Below are 20,271 nucleotides of genomic sequence, written 5' to 3' on the forward strand. Positions count from 1 at the left end.
TCCGTGTGCCTCAGCTTGTGAATGCTGGGATTACTGGTATGTGCTGCTATGCCTGGCTATGTTTATATTTCAGCGCAACAACTGTGACCCCTGACAGAACGCTTCTATTTTAGCCAGAGAGTGGCACACACCAATAATCCCCACATAGGAGGCCAGGCGGGAAACAGGGAGATAGCGCTCTACCACAAGTGAAAAGAAAATCTCGCTGTGCTGGCCTGGTGGTGCATACCTGTAATCCTAGCACTGGGGAGGCTAAAGCAGGAAGATCACGGACCATTCGAGGCCACGCTGGGCATATAACAAGACTTTGTCTCAAAAAAGAAAAGGAAAGGGGAAAGGAGGAAGGGCTGGGGATATAGCTTAGCAACACAGCACCTGCCTGGCAAGCATGAGGTCATGAGTTCAATTCCCCGTACAAAAAAAAAAAAGGAAAGATTCCCACCGTCCCCAAAATGATATGCACGCTACCAGCAGTTGCTATATATAATCTGATTATGTTGCTTGCACCCAAGTACAGTTGCTGCCCCACTGAAGTTTTTTTCTTTTTTTCTTAATTTTCTATACTAGACTAAATTGTAAAAGTGACTTCTAAAGAAAAAAAGCTAATTGTTCAGTGTGATGACATACGCTTGTAATCCCAGCACTCAGGAGGCTGATGTCTGAGGGTTGCTGTGAGTTTGAGGCCAGCCTGTGCTGCACAGTGAGTTCAAAATCAACGAAAAGTGCATAGTGAGACCCTGTCTCAAAAAAAAAAAAAAAAAAAAAAAAGAAAAAAGAAAGAAAAAGTAAAAGAAAACGCTAATCTCTAACAAATTCCATATTTATTTATTTATTGTCTTTTTCCTTTTTATCGGTACCAGGGATCAAACTCAGGACTGCCTGCTTGCAAGGCAGGTGCTTATGCCGCTGAGGTAGATCTCCAGCCCCACAAATTCCATATTTAAAAAAAAAAGAAAGAGGGGCAGGGGATATAGCTCAGCAGCACAAGTGCCGACCTGGGAAGTGCAAGGTTGTGAGTTCAATCCCCGGTACCAAAAATAAATAAATAAAATAAAAAGGAAAGAAATAACTAGCATGTGCAAACACATAATATAACATGTGATGAGAAAATACATAGAACTACTACGTTTCTTATTTCTGTAATTGGCCAAAAGACATAGTTGGTATGTATTCACCTTAGAGTATACATGTAAGAGTAGAAAGAAGCCAAGTGTTTCTTTTGTTTATACTGGGAATCAAACCCAGGATTAGTTTATGCCACTGATCTGTATCCCCAGCCCCAGGAGCCATGTATTTCTGACACAAAGGGACCAAGTGGTGGGAGAGAAGGTCCAAAGAGGTCAGATATGGTAGCATTTATCTATAATCCCAGCTACTCAGTTTCTCAGGAGGCTGAGGCAGGGAGATCACAAGTTTGAGGTAAAAATGGCCAACTTGGTGAGATTCTGTCCCAAATAAAGAGCTAGGAGTGTAGTATAGCTCAGTGACTCAGTGATAGAGCACCCTTGGGCTCAATTTCCAATACAAAAAGTTTAATGCTTGGAATATGTACAGTACATATATATTTCTTTTTCAGTATTAGGAGTTGAACCCATTAGTGCTCTACCAGCTAGCCACGTCCCAATATTTCTGTAAGTACACATGCTTTGTATTTTAAATTTTTCCCTTTGTTGTATTTTTAATTTTGGGGTAAGATCTACTCAGTCACTAACTTGCCTGGGCTGGGCTCAATTTCTTTTTTGCCTTTTTTAGATAGGTTTTCACTATGCAGTTCAGACTGGCCTTGAGCTCACCTTGTAGCCCAGGCTGGTTTTGAATTTGAAATGATTCTCTTATTGAGAGTGCTGGGATTACAGATATGTGCTGCTATGCCCTCCTGTCAAATCAGAGATTTAGCTCAGTAGTGTAAGTGCTTGTGTGGCTGGCTCAAGGTGTGGGTTTGATACCTGGTACCAAAAAATAAAATTAATAATAAAATAAAATAAAATAAAATCCTCCTGTCTCACCCTCCCTTAACACTGGGATTATGGGCATATATCCTCATGGTTTGCATATTATCTTTTGTTGCTTTGAAGTGGTTAGTGCGGCATCCTGGAACACATTCTACACACTACAAAGCACAGATCTGAGCAGAAACCCTGCACAAGATGAGCAAGGAGGTGCTTCACCTTCATTCGCTATCATCACATTGCTGTGGGGCAAGAAGAGAGAACACTGTGAAAGGAGCAGGAAAAAAATGACTCCTCACATAAAGAAAATAATAATTGTTATAGCTGCATCACTGGGTTTTGGGGTGCTGGAGTCTCCCAGAGGTGGTTTCTTTCTGTCCCGAGCAAAGAATTGGCCAAAACAAACACAAATGGCAGTAATGTAAAGCAATTATTTTTATTTACTTAATTAGGTACCAGGGATCAAACTCATGACTTCGCACTTACCAAGCAAGTGCTTGAACTGCTGAGCTAAATCCCTGGCCCCTAAGAATAGTATTTTAAAAAATAAATAAGGGGCCAGGGATTTAGCTCAGTGGCATAAGCACCTGCCTGGCAAGTGTGAGATCCTGAGTTTGATCCCCAGTACACCCTCTCCCAAATAAATAAGAGCTGGGCTTGGTGGTGCACACTGGTGATCCCAGCACTCCGGAGGCTAAGGCAAGAGGATTGCTGCAAATTCAAGGCCAACTGAGGCTACAAAGTAAGCTCAAGTTCAGCCTGCACTGCAGAGCAGGACCCTGTGTCAAAAAAAAAAAAGATACTGTTACAAACAACTAAACTAGGTAGACATATAGTAGGTAGTTGGACAAGACTGGACCCTGTCAGGGGAGAAGAAAATTCATCAGGACTGTGGCTGCAGGTGCATAAGTTTAAAATCACAATGGTCAATTTCACACAGTTCTCTAAGGGATGAACAGGGGCTTGGGATTATTAGTGTCACCCTTTTAAAAGTTCCCATTATCCCATTAGGAGTGGGCCATCCTCTCTCACCTAATACTAAGACTAAAACTACTAAAACTAAAGATAGCACCAAGACTACATATTATCAACCAAGGTTAATGATGTCATCCATGTGCCCATGCTACCATTAGATCAATATTACAACTCACAATCTTATTGGTAAATCATTATTTTGACCCACATTGTACCCACCTCGTGATTTTGCTCTATAAAACTTCCTTTGCAAGATGAGCTTTTTGGCAACCCAAGTGGGACCCATCCTGTCTCTCAGGAACTACTCATCATTCCTTTTCCCAATAAATTTCCCTACTCTTAACCTCCACTGATCCTTAGAATGTATTCTTTGACTTCAGGGAACACAAACTCCGTGTATTTGACATCCAGGATTTCCCCTATATTAGTAGGAAAAGAAACAGGCTCTGCAAAGAGAGTTTGGGCCAAGTCAAAGTAGGAAAAGACGTGCACCCTACAGCTCAAGGCCAGGCCACCTGTGCCGGAGAGAACACTGTAGCAAGAACTCAGTGTGGCTGTCCTTTTTATGCTGTCCACTCCTTAAGCTGACAGTAGCCACACTATCAAAAACTTGCTCAAGTTCTTGCAAAAAGCCCACATGCAGGGATTTGGGAATTGTTTTTCCCCTGGATGCTGGGATTTGTAATGAACAGGTCATGTCTACTCTTTCAGCCAGTTTGCCACACACTAATTGTTTTAGATAATCTTTCCAAAAGGATAGTAGAAGCCATAAAAACAGTAAAATGACATTTTCAGAGTGCTGAAGGAGAGCCAGTAATGTAGCTCAATGGCATAGTGCCTGCCTGGCAAGCATGAGGTCATGAGTTCAATTCCAAGTATCAAAAAAAAGTGCTGAAGAAACCTGTACTCACTGGGAGGCTGAGACAAGAGGGCTGCCTCAAGTTCAAGGCCAATCTGGATTGCATAGTGTTGCAGCTTGGCATAACTGACGCCATCTTGAGCCCTGCATTTAACTAGTGTCCTGTATTTGACTCAGGAGAATGGAAAATTACTCAGGATACAAGTCCCATAAGAAATGCAGAATGAGGGTGTGAGGGCGATCTAGCTGCGACATCTGTCACCCCATTGATCGCCAGGGTTAGTTCAGCTGATCTGGCTGGCTAGGCGGGGGTCCCCTTCCTCCCTCAAGGATCCATGTGCGTCCCTCCAAAAGCTGCGCGCTTGGTCAAAGAGGACGACCATGACCACCCAGATAGAGGAGGACCGTTCCTCGGTCAAGGGTATACGAGCAGCTGTGCTCCCCTGCTAGAACCTCGAAACAAGCAGTCCGGGCCCCTTTGTAGGAGAACATAGGGTAGTCAAGCTTCCAAGACTCCAGATGCATCCAAATGAGGCACTGCATGGGCAGTCTGCCTTTCTTAAAAAAAAAGAAAGAAAGAAAAAAGAAAGAAAAACAGAACGAGCTGCACCCACAGAAGAATTAACCCGCTCAACAAAAGCAGCAGGATACAAGGTGTCAACCAAAAATTAATGTAAGATTCTAGCTAAATTGTTTCCAGCAGGATGTCTTTTTATGGTTCTCTGTAATTTTCCAGTTTAGGGCTGACTGCAACAGGGGTCCAGAGGAGTGGTCTCTGAGCTCAGCTAATTAAATTCCAAAGTTATCGGTTTGGCCGCTTGGATTCCTATATTGTTTATGAACCCATTTTACATAGTAAACTCAAAGCCAGCCTGAACTACACAGTGAAACTGTCTTTAAAAAAAGAAAGAAAGAAAAGAATGTTGAGGGACTGTCAAGCTGGTGGAATCTCAGCACTCAGGAGGCTGGGGCAGGAGAATTGTAAGCTTGAGCCCAGCCAGGGCAACTTAGTAAGGCCATGTCTCAAAAGTTTTAAACATTTACAAGACATAAATGACTATGAAGTACAAACTGGTCTTAAACTCATTGCATAACCAAGTCTGGCCTTGAAATTGTGGAGATTCTCCTGCCTCAGTCTTATGGTGGCTCATACCACTAACCCCAGCATTCAAGAGGGTAAGGCAAGAGAATTCCTGTGAGTTTGACATCGGCCTGAGCTGCATAGTCAGTTTGAGGCTGGACTGTACCATATAATGAGACCCTGTCTCAAAAAAAAATTTTTTTTGGTAAGCACCAAGCAGAAAACATGTGATTAGTCAGAAAATAGGTTGCATAGTGACCCCCAAAAACCTACCTGGAATCTACAAATATGAACTTCTTTTAAAAACATGGTTTTTAAAAAAAAAAATTTTTTTTTTTGGCTTTTTCCTTTTTATCGGTACCAGGGATCGAACTCACAGCTGCCTGCCTGCAAGGCAGGCGCTTATGCTGCTGAGCTAAATCCCCAGCCCCTAAAATTTTTTTTTAAAGACAGGGTGTGATTATTAGTACAGACTGGCCTTGAACTCAGAGATCTTCCTGCCTCAGTGTCCTAAATTCTGAACAACTGTGAGCCATCATTCCCGATTTATCAAAATGTTTTTTGTTTGTTTATTTGGAGACAGGCCTCACTGTGTAGTTCAGGCTGATTTTGAGCTCAGTGATCCTCCTGCTTCAGTCTCCAGAGTGCTGAGATTATAGGCATGGGCTACCATGTCCAACTTAACAACTTTTTATTTTGTCCTTTTATTTTTTGTAGGGCAAGAGATCAACCCAGAGTCTACTGTCAGGCATGGTGATACACCCCTGTAATTCCAGCTACTTGGGCATCTGGGACAGGAGGAACACCAGTTTAATGCCTATCTGGGAAATTTGGGGAGGTCTTGTCTCTATGTAAAATTAAAAGGGCAGGGGTGATCTCAGCACTTAGATTGAGGCAGGAGGATAGCCATGAGTTCAATGTCAGCCTGAGCTACATAGCCTGAGCTACACCTGGGCTAGGACTGGGAACCAGAATTGAAACAGGTACAAAGAGGGGCTGGGGATTTAGCTCAGCGGCATAAGCTCATGATGAAATTGAAGGGAAAATTTGAATAAGCTTTCTACTCAACCCACAACTGCTTTGTTTTGTTGTTTTTTTGCCTGCAGTGCTTGAGATTTAACCCACTTGCAGCAGGAGCTCTACCATCTGCTCTTATTTTAGTGGATTTTTTATTTATTTTTTCTTTTTATCGATACTGGGGATTGAACTCAGGACTGCATGCTTGCAAGGCAGGCACTTATGCCGCTGAGCTAAATCCCCAGCCCCTATTTTAGTGGATTTTTAAAGCCACCAATTTTTAGCTGGGTGTGGTGGCACAACCATATAATCCTTCCACATTTTGGGAGGCTGAGGCAAGAAGAATTCACCTTTGAACCCAGCATGGGCAAGTTAGTGAGACCCTATCTAAAAAATACTTATTTTTTCTGGTATTGGGAATTGAACTCAGGGCCTTGTGCTTGCCAGGCAGACACGTGTCCCTGAGCTATATTCCTGGCCATACCACCCATTTCAGAGGTGCAAACAACACCAGACAGGTAGATCACAATTAAGTTTGACTGTATATTCAAAAGTTAGTTCCTGGCCTCCCATCTCCTTTCCTCCGTTTCAGCCTACAAAATTCCAAATCTCTACCTGGGCAAAAACAGAAGTGAAACTTGTTCTGCAGCCTCCACCCAAGTGGGTAAAAGTAGGTCTGGCTCAGTAACAACCACCCTGCAGTTGGTAACAGTTTCACTTTGTTTTGACACAAGGTCTCACTTGGTAGCCCAGGCTGGCCTTGAATTTGCAAAGATCTTCCCGTCTCAGCCTCTGGGATTCCTAGTATGCCACCACACCTAGCCATTAACAGTTTTCTTAGCTGTAAAATAGTGTTATTTTGAGTACAATAAGGCAATTATAATGGTGCCGCTCACCACGTGGCTTTATGCCTACATTTCTCTGGTTGGGGCCATTTGGGACTCTTAAGCAAACCTCTTCTAGGCCAAACAGAGTAAATGCTGAGAAAGGGATCTTTTCCACTCCCCTGGCCACTGGGGGTCGATACTGCAGCCTGGTCTAGGCCTAGGCAATATGGGAACCGGGTTTTCACAAAACGCTGAACCGAGGAAGGCCAGTGAAGTCGGGCAGGCCTGGGGCTAACGACGTAGGACGAGGAAGGGTGCCGATCAAAGATGAAATTCGACGGTAAGGAAGTCTTCTAGACACCTCTGCACACCCATAACCCCACGACAGTTGCTGGCTCTCACCGCCCGCCAGCAGGGTCCATTCCCAACTCCCCACCAACCCCTGGGGTTACCGGAAGCGCCGCTTCCCGGAAGTCCCGCCCACAAGTTCGGGCCGCTCTGGCCTGCCAGGTCCTTCTCGCTGTTTCGCGCGGTGGCGCAACTCTCCCGCACCAGAAGGGTGCGCAAGCAGCCAGTGGTAGGCTCTGGGCCGCGGCGGCCGCCCGACTGCTCCGAGGCGGCCGGACCGGCTCTCGCGTTCCCCAGCAACGCGCAGCCGCCGCAGGAGCGGCGGCCATGGAGGCGCGAGCGGGTGCGGGCCCCCGGCGCGCTGGCGGTGGTCTCAGCACGGCGGGACCCAAGTACTCAGGCCGCGCGGCGCAGGGTTCGGCAGCGCCCTGGGCGCGCTTCTCCGCCTGGCTGGAGTGCGTGTGCGTGGTCACCTTCGACCTGGAGCTGGGCCAGGCGCTGGAGGTGAGCGGACGCGGGCGGGACGCCGCTCTTCTCTCCCGCCCTCTCCGTTGCCTCCCCATCCCTGCGCACTCCTATTCTACCTGGTATCGCCTTCCTGCCTGGCCCCGGGCCCTCGTGGGCGCCCCTTTCCACCCAGTTATGGAAGGAGTCACTCCTTCCATAACTCCCTGTAACGAACCTGGTCTCCTCCCCCGTCCCTCCTCCTCGCACCTGTCACCTCCTCAAAGGGACACAGGGCTCCAGGAGCGCTCTCCAGACAGGCAGGAGAGGGTACCTGATTCTGTGTATCCAGAGTCATCCCCAGTCATATCACCCCTGCCCCTGCCCGCACCCAAGCAGAGTCATGCCTCCAGTTAGGTGCACCACCTTTGCGATAAGGGCCGAACCCAGGGCTTCCAGCTTGCTAGACAAGCGTTCTAAATCTCCAGCCCCAAGTTTCTCCACCTTTGATGCTTCCTCATAGCTCTGAATCCCATGCTTAGGGCAAGGCTGACCGCTGATCATGCTTCAAGGATACCATCCATTTCTGCTGAAGTCACCGGTGTCACCTCACTATTTCCCTCTCCCCTGTTCAACTCTTGTGCCTCTCCTATTTAAAAGCCAATGGTGCCTCTCCACTTAGAGGCAGAGCCAGACCCTGTGAACCCCTGCTTGGCCCTCATCTGCTATTCTCAGTCTTGGGTCTCCACTACTGGGCCTTTGACTTCCTATTGCCTACACTCCCACCCCACCCACGCATCTACAGAGGCAGCCTCCCTCTCTCCAGGTATAGATGGAAATGCTGCAGACTCAAGCAGAGTGATCTCTTTAAAGAGCTTTGACACAGACCGGGGACTCATCAGCACAGGGAGACCTGCCATAGGTATAGGTGCCTGGGAGGTAGACTTTACCAACTGTCAGGAGGGTCTTTTGAGCAGCCAGGGGGCCATGAGCTGTCACCCCATCGCTGTAGGGGGTCAGATGAGGCTGAGGAATCACCCTCCAGAAACTAGTGCAGCCTTCCCTGTGGACGGGAAATGTTTCTTAAGGCCCTGATGAACTATGAGAAGTCGAAGTTGGCTAAACAGAAAACTAATTCTTGTCCAGGATCCCTAGGCTCCTGGCAGAGTGCTGAGCACGCTGTGGGGACCTCATCCTGCTGCATACTGGGCCACAAGATTCACTTGTGGAAATGATACCATTTGATGGAGGGGCCTGAGTAGAAAGGTGAGGTGATTTGCTATAGTTTGCAAAATCCACTTTTCTGTTCCTCAGATTAAGCCCCATAAAATCATAAGAGAGTGTTTTTTTGAGACAAGGTCTCACTATATAGTTCAATTCACAATGTAACTCAGGCTGGCCTTGAATTCTTGAGTTATCCTTCTGCCTCAGTCTCCTGATTGCTGGGATTACACCATGCCTGACCAAGAACCAAGTATTGTACACATTTGTGTACAATACTAGCACTAGGGGGCTGGGGATATAGCTCAGTGGCACAGTGCCTGCCTGGCAAGTGTGAAGGTCATGAGTTCAATCCCCAGTACCAATAAATAAATTCCATCACTAGGGAGGCTGAGGCAGGAAATCCCAAATTGGAGGCCAGCCTGGGCTATGTATCCAGACCCCATAAACATACACACACACACACACACACACACACACACACACACACGGCCTTTCCTTAAGGGATCTCATACCTAATTTTCTAAAACATAACCATGCACTGATAGAGGTCACATGTACATGTCTAGGCTCCTGAGGCTGCACAGGCTGTGGGGTAGGGGAGACCCTAGATTCCTGGTGATCAAGTCTGTGCCAAACATGGGGCGGCAGTCTGTAGGGTGGCTCTCAATCACATGACCCTCATCAGGTTTGCATCTTGCCTGTCCTCCCTTTCCTGGAACCATGGGAAAGAGTGGTCTCCTGCAAACTTTCATTCAGCTCACCCTGCCTGAGGTTTGGAAAGCCCTGGCACTGGCCTGGTGCAGGATACCAAAAGAAAGACACAGGCTGCTCAAAAGGGACTGCCAGGCTCAGCTAAGCCTTGAAGGGTGAAAGGAGGCATCCAGCTAGTCTGTTTCAGGTGACTCTTCTCAAAAAGCCAAAGTAAGCCAAGGCAAGAGGTGATTTGTTCATTCGATAAATCAAGTCTGAGAAGTTGTCACCAGACAGGCTCTTGCTCTCCAGGAGTTCATCTGTTAGAAACAGAGTAAATGGTTCTAGACCTATCATGCTCACGGTCCTTTAGCACCACATGTGGGACCCAGGCAGATAAGCCCACCAGAACCTTCATGCAAGACTAGAGAGAAAGTGGGCAAGGTCTGGGGGCGCCTGGAACGTCAGATGAGCTGAAGAGAGGGTCTGGCTCTGCCATGGCAGTCCTTGAAAACTCAGCTTAATATCCTTGCTCATCCCAGAGGTCCTAAGGCCTGAATGACTAGGAGCCGCCTCCATACGGGCTCTTCCTGGGTGGTAGCTCCCACACTCTGCAGTCTTGGTCTTTAAATTATTGAACACTCCAGAGAGCCTTTTGTTTGTGAGGGTTATATCTGTCCATATATGTTACACTAAAATTAAAACAACACTACTAGTTCATTTAAGAAAAAACAGACCTTATGTATTAATGTAATATGTATTTATGAGAAACAACCATGTTTTCCAAAACAAAAACAAGTTAAAACAAGAGGTATAGTTTAATTGAGGGGGACAGAGTTTCACTATGTAGCCTGCTTTGGCCTTGAACCCTCAGTGATGCTCTTGCCTCAGCCTCCAGAGTTCTGGGATTATAGGTGTGTGCCACCCCACTTTTGACAAGAACGGCTCAGGCCTGACCAGATAGAAGCCAGCTAGATTGTCACATCAGCATCCACAGTAGTCTGTCAGGGTTACATGTGTTGGCTCCAGGAGCTGTGTGTGCAGTGAGATGAGCATGAGGGGCCACTACTTAGAATGGCCTGACCTGCGGACCCAAGCGGCTGCTCCTCCACACTCTGAGAACCACTGCCTAGAGGTCCAAGTGAAGCCTGTCATCTCTGGATCACTCAGGATAGCTGAGTAGCCAGGCGTGGTGACCTATGCAGGCTGTCTCTGTAAAAAGGACAAGGCTTCTGGGGGAACCCTGGGCCTGGCTGGTGGATGGGCAGGGGCCTCCTTGCTCAGAGTTTGTTGCATTTGTCCCCTAACTTGGGCATGGCCTGCCTGACCTGAACTCTAGGCTTACCTGGACTCCAGGGCCATTGGCAGAGAGAATCCTCTAGCTGTGAACACAGGTTTCCCTGAGCAGGTATTCTCATAGGAGCCCAGAACACAGATGCAGAATTGAGACAAGGGGCCTACCCAGAGATTCCTCCTTCAACTTCAGGAAGGGGCCCCCTGTAGCCCTGCCCCAGCCACAGTACCCACCTTTCCTCTATCCTCCTCGAAGTGCAGACACAGATTCAGCCTGTGTGTCTCGTAGGCCCTGCCTTTCCCTGGGCTATCTTCAGGCATCCATGTTGATCTGGCCCCACCACCAAACCCCCTTACCTTCCTACCTGCTCCTGGCTGCCTCCTTCCTTGTGACCCATTGGTGCAGGTAGCTGGCAGCCCCTTGAGCCCTCCAAGGTTGAGGTCTCAGTACACTGAGAGACGGATGGACTGGATGGATGGGTGGATAGGTGGGTGAGATTCACTAGGGGAATTGGCTTATGGGACTGTGGAAGCTGAGCAGTCCCATAGCAGGCCATGTGCAAACCAGACACAGAGGGACACTGGTTGCATGGCTTAGTCTACATCTGGAAGCCTTGGAACCAGGGAATCCAAAGGCCTGAGACTGAGAGGCTGGGGTGGAGGGGCCAGTTCTGCTGCATGTCCTGGGGTCCAAACACCAGAGCCTGAAGTTCTAATGTCTAAGGCGAAAGTGGCCTGGCTCCAGGAATGGACAGAGGAAATTGCCTTCCCTCTGCTATGTTTTTGTTCTGTCTGAGCCCCATGGAGGGTAGATCTACACTCAGCCCACCAAGCCCAGACTTTCCTCCGGAAATACCCTCATAGGCACACCTAGCAGTGGTGCTTTCCTATTTCCCTGCTAGTCCTTTATCCAGTCAAATTGACTCCTAAAATCAACCATCACACCTACCTATTCTGGTCCACCCCACAGAAGAATTTTCACACCTTCCACAGACGTGGTATTTGGGAAGGGTCTGTTCGCTGCCAGGTGTTGGGAGGCAGAAGTAACCAGGGAGGAGTCCCTGTCTTCAAGAGACTAAAATAGGACATAGCAGCAAGCCCAGGCCAGACAGGGACGAGAAACAGTGCTGTTCTCCAAGTGAGCAATGTTTATTCTGGGGACAGCAGCTCTCCCCTTCAGAGGTTTCCTCCTAAGTGACTCCTCAGCCTAGGTGTTAAGTAGACAAGAGGAGACCCTGTTGAACGTCAGCCTGGGAAACATCTCAGGGGCCATTGCAAAGGGGCCTTTTTAGTATCCTATGGGGATCTCCTAGCTGTGCCTGCTTGGTCCACTTCCTCCTGCAGAGCTTGCTGATCTCTAACTGGTCTAGACTGGCTGGAGGCTGCTCTTCAGTGGCTGGGTGTTACCTGACTGCCCACTCCTGGGGCTGAGGCCATAGGAAGGCTTGCCCAGCTGGCCATGTAGGTGGCTCCCAGGCCCAAGGAAGAAAAGCAAGCAAGCATTGGGGGGGGGGGCTGGTGAGTAGAAGCTGCCGTCATGGGGCAGGTCAATGCCAGGTGATATCTGAGCAAATGTGAAGAGATGACTGAAGCAGAGGAGAGGCCACAGGACAGATGACTGGCCAGGGACATTAGTGAGGGAGTGGAGGATGAGCCAGGTGGGGGTCTCCAGGCTCCTGGTGGTGTAGACAGGTAGAGTGGCTGGGGCCATGTGCAGGAGGAGGAGTAGATGAGAAGAGGGATACTGGGTCTGGAGGTCAGAGAGGAAAGGGGCACCCATGAGGAGCCAGGAGAGCCTGAGTCAGGGAAGATGGTGTGTAGGGCGGGAGAGGCTGCTGGGATAGAGGGCCAGGAGGAGGTCAGCTCCAGTGGGCAGGTGCTGTGGCCCATTGGCATCACCAAGTTTTCTTTCCTTCCCTGCAGCTGGTGTACCCAAGTGACTTCCGGCTCACAGACAAGGAGGTAGGTCCTGGTGCTGTTGGGAGTGCATGTCCCTAGGAGTCAGTGGCCCTGACTGGGTTCTGTATTTCAGAAAAGCAGCATCTGCTACCTGTCATTTCCTGACTCCCACTCAGGTAGGCGACTCCACCCTTTCCAGCGGATGCTGGTTCTGGGGATGGGGAGACAGGGCGCAGGCCAGAGGCATCGAGGGTGCTTCAGGAATGGCTCATGCCCACCTGTCCTCTGACCTGTGGAGACACAGGAGCCCCATGCTGCACAGAAATCACAGGGAAGATGGCCGAGCAAAAGTCTGGTCTCCCCATTGGCTACCAGGAGCTGGGTCACTGCTCCACTCCTACTCCTGGGGACACGGAAGGTGCTTCTCCTGTGTGTTGTGTTTATTACAAGACCTTAGCTGGGGGTGTGCAAGGTCAGGGTAGAAAGCCTTTGGGAAATGCAGTCCCTTAGGATGGGACTTTTGGGACTTTTGTGGTGGTGGTGGGAGCCCTGCAGGGCCCTTTCCCCCTTGTGTCCACCCCACCAACAGTGGGAGTGGAAGCTCCTAGCCCTGACTTGCAGGGCGCTGCTGCCCCTCCTCAGGCTGCCTAGGGGACACTCAGTTCAGTTTCCGCATGCGTCAGTGTGGAGGGCACAGGAGCCCCTGGCACGCTGATGACCAGCCCTACAACAGCAAGGCGCCCGTGGCACTGCAGGTGAGTGGTAGGTGCGCCCTTCTCCTCCCACCCTTCTAGAGCTGCTGGGCCCTGTGTGGCAGGAAAGGTGCTAGCCATGCTCATTCTTGGGATCACCAACTGCTGCAAGCCTTGCTACCCTGCAGGCCCAGGTGCCAGGTTGCATTGCCCTTTGGGAACTCACCAAGGTCCCCCAAAGTCCTCCCTCGCATCAGGGTTTTATGAATAGAGGCCCCCTATTTCAGTGTCCCTTGCTGTGCAGTAGGAACTGTTCCTGGAGAGGTGCTGCCCACCTGAGCCCAGGAGCCCACGTCTAACTGAGGAAGGTCTCTACCTTCCTGAGGACAGGCCTCAGAGTAGAGAGACCCTGGACTAGAGCCTTCTGCATCCCCAAGCACCACCCACCCTCAGCAGTCCCTGCTCATTTCTTGTCACTATGGCCTGAACCTTGCCAGGTGGCCTGAGTGAGCATAGGTAACACACAGTCCTTCCAGAAGGAGCCAGCACACTACCTTGGCTACGTGTACTTCCGGCAAGTAAAGGACAGCTCTGTGAAGAGGGGCTACTTCCAGAAGGTGAGCCTTGCCACTTGGTTAGGCACAGGGAGGCCCTGCAGCAGCCCATAGTCTGAGCTCCAGGAGTGTCCACCACCCTTCTACAGACTGGCCAAGGCTGCAAGGCCAGGGAGGGTCACTGCATGCCTCGCATCCCCTCCCATCCCCTTGCCTCAAAAACCATCACAGCCCATCTGTCCCCAGGCCCAGACAACCCTGGCCCTCACTGGTTGCTGGCCCTGTCACATCTGCAGGATTAGGACAGCTTCAGTCCTGAACCCAGGCATGTGGCCCCTGGGGAGATGGCCCTGAACCTCACTGCCTCACTGTTCCCTGAGAGTTGGGGCCCTTTCCCACCTTGTTACCTCCTGGTGGACTCAGGGTCTGAGTGTGCCCCTCTGGGCAGTGACCTCTGGGCTTGACAAGGTACAGTGCCCTGGGCTGGCTCTGGCTTGCCTGGTGTCAGGATCCCCACAGGTCCCTGAGTAGCTGGGGTGACCCCTGGAGCTGGCTGCCGTCTTACAGCCCCTGTATCACTGCAGTCCCTGGTGCTGCTGTCCCGCCTACCCTTTGTCCGGTTGTTCCAGTCCCTGCTGAGCCTAATGGCCCCAGAGTACTTTGACAAGCTGGCACCGTGTCTGGAAGCCGGTAGGTGGCTGTCAAGTGTGGCGAGTGTGGGCCCTGTGGGCCTCAGCAAACAGCTTCTGCTTGGGAAGGCTCCTGACTTGGGCCTCCTGTGTCCACAGTTTGTAATGAGATTGACCAGTGGCCAGCCCCTGTGCCTGGGCAGACCCTGAATCTACCTGTCATGGGTGTCGTCATCCAGGTGAGGGCCCCCACTGAGTGAGTGGGCAAGGACATGGAAGCACCCAGCTCCTTCTGGCAGTGCTCCCTTCCTCCCTAGGTGTGCATCCCATCCAGGGCAGATAGGCTGGAATCCAGTCCTCTGAAGCAGTGTGAACAAGAGGTAGGCATGGAGAGAAGGAGCAGGGTTCCTTGCTTCCCTGTGGGGTGACAAACCAGGCGTACCTTCAGGCCAGTCTGCACCCTCAGCCCTGACTGCCTGTCCTCCACTTTCAGAACCTGCTACCAGCCCCTGTGGTCCTTGCAAGTGTCCATGAACTGGATCTGTTCAGGTAAGTCCTGGGGCTGCCCCAGGGAGGGACTGGTAGTCCTGAATGACATTTGGGATGTCCTGTGAAGGGAAGTCCTACAGAAGAGGAAATCTGTGCCCAAGAGTGGGCACTGTAGGCAGGAAGGTTCTAAAAGCAGTGCCTGAAGATGCTATCAGAGATATCTACCACCTGAGGTTGCCCTCTCTGAGTCAAGGGAGCCTGGGCTTTGAGGTCAGCCTGCCCCTGCTGGGCCCAGAGGAGCAGGGCTACAGGCTTGAGGGACAGCAGGGATTGGGATGGATCCCTGCCTCAGTTTCAAGGGTGCTGCAGAACTGCTGGCCCTGTACAGGCCAGGTTCAGGCTGTGTCCAGCTGCATCCTCCCATTTTCAAAGCAGATGGGTCTGGGAGGCCTGGTGACCTGAGGCACGATCAGAGATCTCATACACTTTCCTCACTCTGTTTGCCTGAGTAGAGCCCTGAGTTCACCCAAGCCTGGGGCCTCCAGACCTGTGTCTGACATCTGGGGACCCTGGGCCCTGCCTGACCTCGACTGCCCACTGACAGGTGTTTCCGGCCCGTGCTGACCCATGTTCAGACACTGTGGGAGCTCGTGCTTCTTGGGGAGCCCCTGGTGGTCCTGGCACCCTCACCTGATGTGTCCTCAGAGATGGTGCTGGCCCTGACCAGGTAGGTGCCTCTGTCCCTAGCTATCCTGGCACAGCCAGCACCCTGTCTCACTTGCTCCCCACTGCCCACCCACAGCTGCCTGCAGCCCCTCAAGTTCTGCTGTGACTTCCGCCCCTACTTTACCATCCATGACAGTGAATTTAAGGAGCTTACCACACGCACCCAGGCCCCGTAAGTGCATCCACCCTGCCCTCCCCTAGCCGAGGCCACCTCCCCTGGCTTTTCTCTGCCTCTTCTCTCTGTTTCTCTCTGTTTTTCTCTCTTTCTCTCTAGACCCAACGTGGTCCTGGGAGTCACAAACCCTTTCTTTATCAAAACACTCCAGCACTGGCCCCATATCCTCCGAATTGGGGAACCTAAGATGTCAGGTGAGGGGTGCTGAGGAGGGCTGGGTGGTGGGCTCGGAAGCATCACTCAGCCAGCCTAGGACTTTGTAGGATATCTGAACTCAAGACCTCCAAGCCTGCAGGCATGGCCAGAGCAGTGAGCCCTGATCCTGGCTGTGTCTTGCAGGGGACCTTCCTAAGCAGATCAAGTTGAAAAAGCCCTCAAGGCTGAAGACCCTTGACACCAAGCCAGGTCTGTGCCCTTTAAAGAGTCTGTCTTGCAGTTGGCAGGTCCAGCAGGCCAGCCAGGCCTCCATAGACTCTCTGTCTACTGAGAGGTGTCGGGGGGCAGGTGGGAATATATTCTCCTTAGTGGGTCCCTAGAACCCTGGGGTGGGGTGGGTTGAGATCAGATGCCCTGCCAGATACCCTTAGGGGCTAAGCAGAGCAGAAGGGAGGGAGGCCCTGAAGGACAGAAGGACGGTTGCTGACCTGCCTTCCTGCCAGGCCTCTACACCTCCTACACAGCCCACCTCCACCGGGACAAGGCGCTCCTCAAAAGACTGCTCAAGGTACAGGCTGGGGGGATGGAATCAAGATGCAGGGGCGTGTGTGGGGTGAAGGCTTTGGATCTGGGCTAAGCTGCCTGCTTCCCTCTGGCAGGGTGTACAGAAGCAGCGGCCATGGGATGTGCAGAGTGCTCTGCTGAGGCGGCACCTCCTGGAGCTCACACAGAGCTTCATCATCCCCCTGGTGAGGCCTGGGTAGGAGGGGACATCAGTGGGGGGCTGAGGCCCCAGGCTCACTCCCTGCCCCCACACCTCCAGGAGCACTACATGGCCAGCCTCATGCCACTGCAGAAGAGCATCACGCCCTGGAAGGTGAGGGTCCTGGTGTCCCCATCTCAGAGGACGGAAGGTCTGGGGCAGGCATCCATTGTGTCCTTCCCAGGGAAGACAACTGGGGGACCTCTGGAAGGGCTGGACCAGGTCAGGGGAGGCTCAGATGCATCCAAGAAGCAGAGTACTGGGTGTGGGGCTCTGGGCTATGTTTCCCAGCACCTGGTCACCAGCCTCTGTCTCAGACCCCTCCCCAGATCCGCCCCTTCCGCCAGGATGACTTCCTGCACAGCCTGGAGCATGCAGGCCCCCAGCTCACCTGCATCCTCAAGGGTGACTGGCTGGGTCTCTATAGGTGGGTACGTGGCACAGGCTGCCCCTGGCCACCATTGGCACACTGGGCCAGCCCCTCAGCTGTCGCCACTTGTCACCCACAGGCGGTTTTTCAAGTCACCCCACTTTGATGGCTGGTACAGGCAGCGGCACAAAGAGATGGCCCAGAAGCTGGAGGCCCTGCACCTAGAGGCAATCTGTGAGGCGGTGAGAAAGTCTGGGGCCAGGCTGGAGGGGATGGGGCTGGGGGCTGGGGACTGGGGACAGGGTGGGGGCTTCTGTGACAGAGGACCTGCACTGTTGCTGCAGAACATTGAGACCTGGATGAAGGACAAGTCAGAGGTGGAGGTGGTGGACCTGGTCCTGAAACTCCGGGAGAAGCTGGTAAGCAGCGTCGTCTTTGGCCTGCCCTGCCCAGCCACTACCACTTGGCAGGAGGTGTCCTGCCTCTGACTGCCAGTGCCCTTGCAGGTGCGAGCACAAGGCCACCAGCTGCCTGTGAAGGAGGTGACACTACAGCGGGCACAGCTGTACATTGAGATGGTCATCAGCTCCCTACCCAAGGACCTGCAAGCTGTGTTGTGCCCTCCCTAGGATGGGCCAAGGTGTACCGTCCTCAGGCCTGATCTGCCAAGCCTTCCAGTGTGGGGCCTTCAGCCCAGTGCCTGCTCCCAGCTTGGCCTCCTGCCTGGGCTGTGGTCCCCCCCTTGTGTTGCCTTTGTTCCAGCAGTAAATGCGACATTTGGAACCACAGCCTGGTCCCTGACCATAGGGGATTATGTGCTAGCCTAGCTTTCTGCTCCAGCCCCACCTGCCCTCCACCCTCCACGGCTGCAGAGGGCAAGTAGGGGGATAGAGGGGTGAGAGCCCTGGTTGATTTGGGCACATCCTCTGCCCACCCTCCTATTGCCCATCTGCCCACACCCTAGGTAGCTTTGATGTATCCTTCAACCCAGCAGGCCACCAGGATGGAGGGAGGCAGTTGGCAGGGCCCCTTGCCACCTGCCTGTCTTGCCCTGTGGAGACAGGAGGGGCACCTTGCCCATGTCAGCCATTGTAGAAGGAGAGGCCTCTCTGCTGTATACCCTTTGCCTGCCTGGGGCTATTCAGGGGAGAGGAGTGGTGTGGACACCTGCTGGGACAGCAGGCAGCCTGGCCGTTGAATCCACTACATGGTCTGGGCTTCCCTTCTAGAACCCCATGCACCCCACTCCCCCCACAGGGCCTGAGGGCTTTGGATTGGCCTGATTCCACTGCCCAGCTCCCACAACCCTGTGCAACTGACCTCCTTGGCAGGCCACCTCTGGACTCCACAGTCAAGCTTGGATCCAGTGAGGTAGTGCTGTCACTTCAGGCAGTGCTTTCACAAGAGGGGGACACTGGCGGGGCTGTAGAGAATATGCACTGAGAGGTGCACCAGAACTGCAACTGAGCCCCAGCTGAGCATCACCAGCTGGGAGCTGTGGGCTGGGTCTCCGTACAGACCCCTGGACTCCTTGTCTGAGAGACCAGGTTATGTAGATGCCTGTGAGGCCGCTGCTGGGCCGTGTGCAGCTAGCTCTGTGCCCTGCAGTGCCTGAAGGGGGCACTGGTGGAGGAATTATGGCTAACTGCATTAGTGAGGCAAGGGTAGACTGCACCCGTGCAGACCACTGTTCACAACATCAGCTCCTTCCCAGAACTCAAGTGTATGTTGACCATAGTCTAGGACCACCTGGCATAGGTATAGGACACAGAGAGGTAGACACATCAGTCCCTGGACATGGTTGCCATTATACAGCAGGGTAGAGATGGGGGTTGTGGAGACCCAGAGTAAGGAAGGCTGGCACAGCAGTGTAGGGCACAGAGGTGCCAGCCTCCCCTCTGAGGGCCTGCCTTCCATGTGGTAATGGCATGGTACTGTTGGCAGCTTCCTGCATGACGGGATGAGCACAGGACAGCAGATACCCTGCCATCAGGGCTCCCATGGCGTAGTGTGCCACTCAAGGACCTGTGGGAGCCTCTGTGGGTGGCACCATGGCTTGGTGTGTCCAGTTGAGCCAACAGTGCTGGAGTTGACCCCCTGACCCTGCCATATAGGAGATAGCCTCAGTGTCCCTGCACCAATGCTTTCATGCCTAAGGGCTGCCTCACTTGGCCAGGCACCTCAGCCACCATCACCCCAAGGGCATTCAGGCAGCTCTCCTGGCCCCTAGATCCTGGAGGTCAGTGCTCCTTGAGACCACTGGGTCTTCAGGAGGACATCTGGGGGCCCACCCAGATGGTGCAGGTTGAGGCACATAGGAGTGGGAGGGGTGGGGTGCTATGAGGCCCTGATTAGTGGCTATAGTTGAGCGTGGGCCCCTTCTGGACCTCTGGATCAGGTCAGCTTGGTCTTGGTGCTGACCCCCGCCCCCCAGGTCACTGTAGGAAAGAAAGGTGCAGATGAGTGAGGGCAGAGAGACAAGACTCCCACAGAGGCTCCCACAGGTCCTGGGTGGCAGAAACCAGTTGACCCTCAAGAGTGATCAGTGAGGTCCCTGCCATCAGGCAGAGGCTGGGTCAGGCAGCATAGCAGAGCCACCCTAAGATGGACAGGCAGGGACAGCTCCTCACATCTTTCAGGGTGCCCTCAGTGCAAGAGCATCATGGCTTCCCACTTGTTTGGTATTAAAATACCGTTTTGTGACAAAATGTTTGTCAACTTTTTTGATAAAAAGCTTGTAGCCCTGTCAGACTGGTAATTTTGGGTCCCCGTAGTGGGGACCAATAGAGGCCGGGACTGGACTGGGGTGAAGGTAGGAAGAAGGGGCTGGAGCGGGCCTGGCTGCTTAGGGCAGAGACTGAACGAATGTGCCGGTCGATGTGCTGGTCCCGGCTGCAGTGGCCTGTGAAGTGTGCAAAAGGCTGCCACTCGGGGCAGCCGAGGTGGGGGAAGTAGAGAAGCATGAGGCCTGGGAGAAGGGCACCCACAGAGGCTCTGGGTGGAAGGGAAGCCCAAGGGCTGACCCTGGGCTCCCACTCTGTGCTGCCGCGGAAGGGTCCAGGAGGAACGCAGAGGGATGTCCGCGTCTTCTTAAGTCCAGGGCCCGAGTGT

General features: G+C 52.2%; 1 protein-coding gene across 4 annotated transcripts; it reads left to right on the top strand.

The window, feature by feature from the left end:
• The first annotated feature begins 7,216 nt into the window (after positions 1-7,216).
• Positions 7,217-19,868, top strand: Dennd6b (DENN domain containing 6B). Of its 4 annotated transcripts, XM_063243874.1 has the most exons (21): positions 7,439-7,560; positions 8,647-8,766; positions 12,631-12,669; positions 12,740-12,782; positions 13,249-13,361; positions 13,835-13,915; positions 14,437-14,542; positions 14,641-14,720; positions 14,799-14,861; positions 14,975-15,030; positions 15,575-15,697; positions 15,773-15,868; positions 15,971-16,065; positions 16,211-16,276; positions 16,531-16,595; positions 16,687-16,776; positions 16,851-16,904; positions 17,108-17,217; positions 17,300-17,402; positions 17,505-17,579; positions 17,667-19,868. In XM_063243874.1, exons 5-21 carry the CDS (start codon positions 13,281-13,283, stop codon positions 17,787-17,789), a joined length of 1,467 nt encoding a protein of 488 aa, XP_063099944.1. In that variant the 5' UTR covers positions 7,439-7,560; positions 8,647-8,766; positions 12,631-12,669; positions 12,740-12,782; positions 13,249-13,280; the 3' UTR covers positions 17,790-19,868. The 4 variants fall into 4 exon arrangements, with proteins under 4 accessions (XP_013009146.1, XP_003461617.1, XP_063099944.1 ...); XM_013153692.3 differs by lacking the exon at positions 8,647-8,766 and having other exon boundaries at positions 7,217-7,560; positions 13,838-13,915; XM_003461569.5 differs by lacking the exon at positions 8,647-8,766 and having other exon boundaries at positions 7,218-7,560.
• The last annotated feature ends 403 nt before the right edge of the window (positions 19,869-20,271 follow it).

This window comes from Cavia porcellus, unplaced genomic scaffold (assembly GCF_034190915.1).
Source record: "Cavia porcellus strain 051 isolate PalLab524CR breed Dunkin Hartley unplaced genomic scaffold, mCavPor4.1 scaffold_40, whole genome shotgun sequence".
In the NCBI taxonomy this organism is placed as follows: Eukaryota; Metazoa; Chordata; class Mammalia; order Rodentia; family Caviidae; genus Cavia; species Cavia porcellus.

Bases quoted from the DNA above. Each gene is read 5' to 3' on its own strand.
- Dennd6b (XM_003461569.5), top strand. From the start codon at position 7,384: ATGGAGGCGCGAGCGGGTGCGGGCCCCCGGCGCGCTGGCGGTGGTCTC. The intron at 15,031-15,574 runs GTAAGTCCTGGG...GCCCACTGACAG, and splicing joins CATGAACTGGATCTGTTCAG to GTGTTTCCGGCCCGTGCTGA. The intron at 17,580-17,666 runs GTAAGCAGCGTC...GTGCCCTTGCAG, and splicing joins TGAAACTCCGGGAGAAGCTG to GTGCGAGCACAAGGCCACCA.